At 47.0% G+C, this 7,443-nt stretch overlaps 1 protein-coding gene across 1 annotated transcript; it reads right to left on the bottom strand.

Moving 5' to 3' along the window:
- Positions 1-5,327: 5,327 nt before the first annotated feature.
- LOC118851371 (galectin-1-like) lies at positions 5,328-7,218 on the bottom strand. Its single transcript, XM_036760812.1, has 4 exons — positions 7,192-7,218; positions 6,588-6,667; positions 6,006-6,177; positions 5,328-5,516 (listed from the first exon to the last, which is right to left on the bottom strand). Exons 1-4 carry the CDS (start codon positions 7,216-7,218, stop codon positions 5,328-5,330), a joined length of 468 nt encoding a protein of 155 aa, XP_036616707.1.
- Between the last annotated feature and the right edge of the window lie 225 nt (positions 7,219-7,443).

Genomic DNA, 7,443 nt, shown 5'->3' with positions numbered 1-7,443 from the left:
GGCTAGGTTCAAACAATACGATAAGACCTTCTCTCAATTCGCACAGTTGAAAAATATTTTCTCCTGAGAAAGAATTTGGGCTAGACTCAGGATCGAATAGAAAGGGGACTGGGCTAGCTGCAGAATTGAATTCCAGGATGGAGTCAGTATAGATCACTCAGTTCCCAGAATTAATAACTTGCTTTTCTACTCCCCTCCATCCCCTCAATTCTCCCTTTTGATTGATGGCGAAGTGGAAACCCCACTTCTCCCCTGAATCACTTACTGATGAGTTCAATGCATCAGTATTTTCATAAATTAACGATCAGAATTAACTGTCAGGCTCCAGAACAAACCACTTAGAGGCCATACAATGCATTAATTTTGAAAAGGGAGTGATACAGATCTACAAGGTAACCAAAAATAGTTCACCATACACACAAATTCCATGAATGAGAAGGCCAAAGCACAGCAAAAATGATCATCAGTGTTAACAAGATGGAGTCTCCTTGTACCCTGGGTACCCACTCCCAATGTCCATTTAATCAGCATATGTTAAGTCCTATACTCCTCCTGCAGCCCTCTGGTGCCAGCAAATATCTTCTCTTGGACATTCTGGAAGAGGTCTCATTCTCAGGGCATCTCTGAAGGGGTCTCTGTTTCTCTGGCTCTAAATCACTTGTAGAAGGTTTCTATATAATTCTGCTAAAATCTGCCAGGAACAAAACTTCACACCATTTAGTACAGTCTCTTAAATTTGGTTCCCCAATCCTGAAACTTCAGAGAATTTCAGTTTTTATATAACACTTGCTGTTTCTTTCTTTACCAAAATGTTGTCCCTGATATAAGAATGATAAAAAAATGTCATGAGTGTCTGACTTGTTAAATTAATTCTGCTGTCTTTTCAAATTATCCAACTGATGCTTTAAAAATGAGAACATATAGTGTTGTATGGAGGAAAGCACTTTGCAAGCATTAACTCTCTCTAGAAATAAGAGTTGGCCATATGGACTGTTTGTCTGTGACCTGTGGGAGAGCCTTCCCAACTTGTATTGGTCTGTGAAGCCACAGGTGGACACACCGCACCTTGACCTCAATATAGTGATGTCATTTTGGTCCTCTTCAGGAAAGAAAGACCACAACCAAGCAAGGGAAGAGGTACCATTGAGAGTCCAGAGACTTGAATGTGGCATTTCTGTCCCTTTTCCTGGAACATGATCCCCATTCTACAGAAAAGGAAGCTGAGGTTTATTTTGGGCAGGTGACACCCAGGGTCACTCAGCTGAAGGGCAGTGCCAGGTTTCTAACCCAGGTCTCTCGTACCTTCTCCTTCCTCACAGGTGAGACAGGGTAGCCACAGGGGTCTGGGAAGTCACCCACCCTCCTCTGCTTAATGCCCCTCCCTAGTCGAAGATCTTTGGCTGGTTCTAGCCATCCTTTCCCTCCAACAAATGACCAGATACTGTTTCTGAAGAAGGCATTGGGTGACCTGTCCTGGGTCTGCCAGCCTATCTAGGGCAGGAGCCCTTCTAAGGCTTTATCTACCTTCAGGACTCAGTGTGTTCAGACCTGAGTCTGACGTCCCTGCCCACAGCCCCACCTTCCCTTAGGGTTCTAGGTAGCTCCCTCTCATATCTTTTCTGATATCTCTCCCTCTCCAGGGTTTTCTAGCATTTGTGGATCATGGAGTGGATCTAGTCCAGACCCTGGCCAACTGAGAATGGGCAAGACAGCTCTGAGGAAAGCCTCCATCCCCAAGGGTACTTTACCCCATGGACAGAAATGAAAACATATTTGTTTATTCAGTTCCAAGTACCTGGGAGTGGGGAAAAGGGATGTGAGTATATGTAAGAGGCATCATGGTGACCCCTCCTGGGGCATTCTAACACCTTAGTAAACAAAGTAGTAAATAAACCAGTCCTGGGACAGGGGGACAAGTGTTATACCAAGAGCGAGTGAGACACGCCACAGAGTATAAGTTTTAAATGGAGAATTTATTAGCCGGCGACCATTCGGACGGAGTTCCACCCAAATCAGAATGACCTTGAGTTGGGGTGAAGAAATAGCATTTATAGAAAATACAGGGTACAATGCTAAATTATTTCTTGAAATTTTCAAATTCGGGCCAGGTCACAGGGTGGTGGGTGGGTGGGGGGGACAGGAACAAAGGTCCTGACAGATCAAAGATTCTGACAGACTATAGTTAAGTGGGATAATCTTATCTATTGACATTCCTTGGTGGAGTCATGGAGCCCCAGGGACATTTGCTAAATGCCAAAAGGTCTGAGTCCATTCTTTATTATGCAAACTGGGGTTTTCTCAGGGGTCTTCTTAGCAATAACTGATTTTTCCAGTACCACACAAGCACATCAACAGCCCCCCAGAAAGAGGCTAAGGACCTCACCATGTCCATCACAGCCCTTGGGAATCAGGGTCCTCTTTCCACTTAAAATCTGGGCAAGAGCAACTTCTTTTTTTAATTAGTTTATTTTTAGTTTTCAACATTCACTTCCATAAGTTTTCAATTTTCTCTGCCTCACTCCCCTCCATCCTCCCCAAGATGGCATGCAATCTGATACAGGAAGAGTCACTTCTAACAGACATTCGGGACATGCCCTCCCATTGACCCACTAGAATGTGGAACTTCATTAGATTCCAGCTGCTGATTGGTCCTTTAGGAAACAGGGCACAATGACCCACACTTGATTCTCCAGAACTTTGAACCAAATTGATTGGCTCAGCTAGATGCAGGGGCCCGGAATCAACCCGTTAGACACCGTGTGTGTATGGAGAGGGGAAGCCCCTGAATGAAGTGGAAGAAGGGAGTTGGGAATTAATGGTACAGAGTGTACTAAGAAAGATCCTCTTAGGGTCTTTGATTTACTGGCTGTAGGGGCTTCAGGAACCATATAATCTAACATAATTTTTACAAAGAAGGAAACTGAGTTACCCCTTTCCCCCAGAGTCATAGCTCCTCAGTCTAGAAGAGAGAGAGTGAGGAGAAAGAAGAGAAATTAAGGAGCATTGACAGAGTAAGAGCTGAGAGAAGGGGTAAGTGGAGACTGATCAGAGTGGGGAGGGGAAGGGGATGCTGCCTTCAGGGAAATAGCACCCAGTAGAGGGAAGAAGGAGGTCATGAGGAAAGAGGACATCTAACCCAACCTAAAGGGAGAAGAGACAACTGGGTCTCTTGGGGAGCTGAGAGGCAGGTCCTGATCCCAGAACAGAAGAGAACCTCTCTCTCTCTCTCTCTCTCTCTCTCTCCTCTCTCCCCCCCATCTCTCTCTGTCTTGTCTCTCTCTGTCTCTCTTTTTTCTCTGTCTCTCCCTTTCTCTCCCTCCCTCCACCTCTCCTTCCCTCCCTTGCTCTCTCTCTCTCTGTCTCTCTCTCTGTCTGTCTCTCTGTCTCTGTTTCTCTCTGTCTCTGTCTCTTCTCTCTCTCTCTCTCTCTCTCTGTCTGTCTGTCTGTCTCTCTCTCAGTCTGTCTCTCCCTCTCCTTCTCGCTTTCTCTCTGATGTGTCAGTGTTGAAGGTGGGAAACATCCAAATCGGACCAGAATATGGGCAATGGGGAAGCAGTCAGCTGATGAGAACAGTATTAAAGAAACCAGGGGGTAAGAAATGGGAGTAAGATGACAGCCCGTCTTCTTGGCTGCCCTGCATCTTGTCAGACATCCTCAGTGTTCAGCCCTGCTGTCAAGTCTGCCGTACTGTCCACTTAGCACCTCCAAACCCTCTCTGTCTCTCTTCCAGGGCTGGGCTCTCTTCAGTCCATGTGCACTGCGTGCAACTCATGACCTAAGGCCATCATCTGACCCAAGAAACCAAGCTAAGAAAGGTACTAAGGCCTATCCTCAGCCACATAGCCCATTCCCTGCACAGGCTGCCCTGGATCCTGGCTTTCATCTTTGGACCTCCAGGCACCTGGAAGCTCTTTCCACCCAGGCCTGGGGACTCCATCTCATTGCTCTCTCTGACACTGGGCCTGACCTGGAGTGACTGATCCCCAAATGTTTTTAGACTGCTTACCCCACTTCTGCTCTTGGGAGAGTGGATGTGGTAAGTGGGACTCTCCCAGCCAGCCAGCCAGCCAGCCCTAGGGCCAGGGCCAGGGCCAGACCCAGGAGTGGTAAGCCCATCTCTGAGAGTGCACTGTAGAGGCCCTGGCCTCTATTTCAGAGGACCTACAGGATCCTTTGTCCATTGCCTGTGAGCTCATTCTGTGGTCATATAAAACCTTTGAATTGGGAGCTGAGGCAGAACCAGTTATGTTTCCCAAATGTTTGAGAGCTGATTGTTGCTTTCTTCCCTGTCTGGTAGGGAGAAATACTGGAATTTATTATACTTCAGAGGAGGAGAGGAGGGACCAAGGGCTCCCAGAAGGCACCTCAGAGGCTGTGTGGTCCAATTTCCTCATGTCAGAGAGAGGGAGACTGAGGCCTGGGGAATGACTTGGGCTTATAGGAGCCGAGGTGTGGAGAACTGGAAGAGCCTTGTGGGGCTAAGCTCAGCATTTTACTCCAAAGGGAACTGAGGGCAAGGAACTTCTCCAAGGTCATTGAGACAATGAGGATCAGAGGTCAAACTTGAACCTAAGACCTCTGCCTCCAGAGCCAGTGACTGTCTTTCCATTCTCCTCCCATCTGGCCTCCAGAACTCTCTGAGCTTCCTTAGGCTGGTCCTTAGAGGGGCACAGTGCTTCCCTGGTTTGTGTTCAGCATCTTTCCAGCAGGTGGGCTTGCCCACAGTCTGTGCTCTGGTCACCTCCTTTCACTGATGTACAGAGGTTCCCCTGCACTTCCTACTGTAGATAATCCCTTCCCCATTGCTAATCAAGGGAGGATCAGGACTTCTAAATGTTCATAATATTTGTGTTATGGTTTGAGCTCCTGACAGTCTGGGCAAAACCATGGACCCCTTTCTCAGAATAAGGTGATGGTGGAGGTGGGGTGCTATTTTTTTTTCATTTTTGAATGTTTTATTTTTTTTAAATTTTAACATCATTTTTAAAAATTCTGGGTTGCAAATTCTCTTCCTCCTTCCTGCCCTTCTCCTATCCAATTAACAGGCAATTAGTATGGTATCAAGTAGAATAAAGTTATATATTAAAAATGCAGGAAAACCAGGAGTTAGTGAGAATAAAGATGGCACTTTTTCCCATCTGAAAATTACCCACAGACCGCAGGAGAACCCCTGTCCTAGAGAGTCACCAAAGGACCAGTGAGGTGGAGAGACTTGTCCAGGGTCACTCAGTCACCTTTCCCAACTCCAAAATCAGCCCTGTCTCCCAGACCAGAGAACACAGAAAATGTCGGCTGTTCTCATCATCAGCACTTTTATTAGAAGAGACTCAAGAGTCAAAAACGATCTGAAGCTGGCTTGATGCGAAGTCACTTTTGAAGTCCACCTTTCTAACACTGAAGTCCCCAGTAACTGCCAGGTAGTGTATCTGATTCAAGTCAAGGCGATTGGGGAAAGTGATCTCATGGTCATTCTGCATCCTCACTCTGAACTGCTGCCCTTCAAAGGTTATGGAAATCTGGATGGAGAGAAGACAGAAGGAACTGAACCCAGAACCCTGGGCTTGGAGACAGGAAGACCTGGGTTCAAATTCCACCTCTAGACACATAGTACAAGACACTGTGTGACCTTGGGCAAAGCTTTTATTCATTCTGAGTCTCTGTTTCCTATTCTGTAAAATAAAAGGTCATACTAGCTGGCTCTTGAGGTTCTTTGGAGCTCTAATTCTTGGATCCTATTAGGTGCCCTGGGATACATCAGAGTCTTCTATTAAGAGACCACAGCCCTCAACAACTCCCACCCTTCCGACCCAACCCACACTCCAGCTCAAGGACATGGTGGGCTTCCTGCCACTGAAGTTAGGAGACATGCTGCAAACCTAGCTTTTCATCTTTTCCCCAACAGAGTTTGCTTCTAGGACTCTTCTGTCAAATGCAATGGGTGGTTGAGAGCATCCCATGTGTCCTTCCCAGCTCACATATTTTATGGTCTGATTCTCTGCCCTTACCTCCACCGACATATCTTGTGCAAAGGGGAGGTTGGTGTCCCTTTGTTCTACTCCCCAAACGCCATCTGACTTAGAATTGCAGATGATGATGTTGTGAAAAGCAATATAGTGGAAGCGTGGGTTGAAGTGCATGGCAATGTTTTCTTCATCCATGCCCAGGTCACATCTAAACCTGGGAACCGAGAACAAATTTCCATCATTGCCATGGGTCCCAGGGATTTGGAAACTCCCACTGTGAGAGGGCCAGAGGAGAAGACCCCCAAAGGGACTCTCATCCAACCCTGCCCTGAAGTACCATGGCTTCTCTTCTGCATTCTACTTCTAGCACCACCCTGTTTAACAAGTGATAGTGGTACACATTTCGCTACCTCCAGAGACAGGGAGCTCACTACCTATCCAAACTGTCCATTCCAGGTACTGGAAAGCTCTTGTTAGGAAGTTTTCCTTGATGCTATATCCTGGCCTTGCCATCTGGGGCTGAGGCAAAACCAGCTTTGTGCTTCTAATCAAGGGTCAAGTGCAAGCTGGTGTATAAAGGATTTGGGTCTCACCCAGGGTTAAATTTTGTAATCTCTCACTTACATCTTGGCATTAGGCAGTATGTCTCCTTCTATTTTTATACCATCTCCAGGTTTGAGGCCCAAATCTTTAAGACAAACTACCTGAAGAGACAAAATAGAGTAAGGTTAGGGTTGGCTGGGAGCTGAGGGGACCCAGAGCTTCCAGTTGGGGAGGAGCCACTCTCCAGGAAGGATCTAGGAAAGCAGACACTCCTCCACAGTAGTTAGTGCTGAAAAGGGAGTTAGTCTCAGCTCTGTGACCTTGGACAAGGCCATTCATGTCTCTGGGCCTCATTTTCCCCATCTGTTAAATGAGGAAATAGCCTGGATGATTGATTCAATCCACTCCTCACTTTATAGATCAGGAAACTGAGGCTCCAAGAAGCAAGAGGGGACCTATCCCAGATTACAAGAGTGAGCTATAGAATCAGAAGTGGAATCTAAGTTTTTCTTGAGTCCCAGGCCTACGTTCTCTCTGTCACACTGGCTACCCCAGCACAATCTGTGGCTCGCATCATATGTATCATGACATATGAGCAAGGATGAAGGGGGAAGGTAGGAACTTGGTGCTACCCCAAGGGCAGGAGATATACCATAGCTCAACCTAGTGGCTAGGTAAGCCTTACCTTGCCTCCCCCACACTCCCCAGCCATTGTCCTGCCCTCCTCCTCATTCTTCCAGAGTTGCCCTCATCTCACTTAGCAGGGAAGGTAGTCCTCCCCAGGGAAGTTTTCAGGGAGAGCTTCCACCAATCCCCAGAGCAAAACCTTGGTCCCAATCTAGGGCAGGTGCCAGCCATGCCAAGGAATGCGGTATTTGGCCAGGGAGAGGGAAGTTCAGAAAGAATGGGGAATCAAGGGTGACCTTGGCATAAACAC

This window comes from Trichosurus vulpecula, chromosome 5 (genome assembly GCF_011100635.1).
Source record: "Trichosurus vulpecula isolate mTriVul1 chromosome 5, mTriVul1.pri, whole genome shotgun sequence".
NCBI lineage: Eukaryota > Metazoa > Chordata > Mammalia > Diprotodontia > Phalangeridae > Trichosurus > Trichosurus vulpecula.
This window is presented reverse-complemented; position numbering and strand designations above follow the sequence as displayed.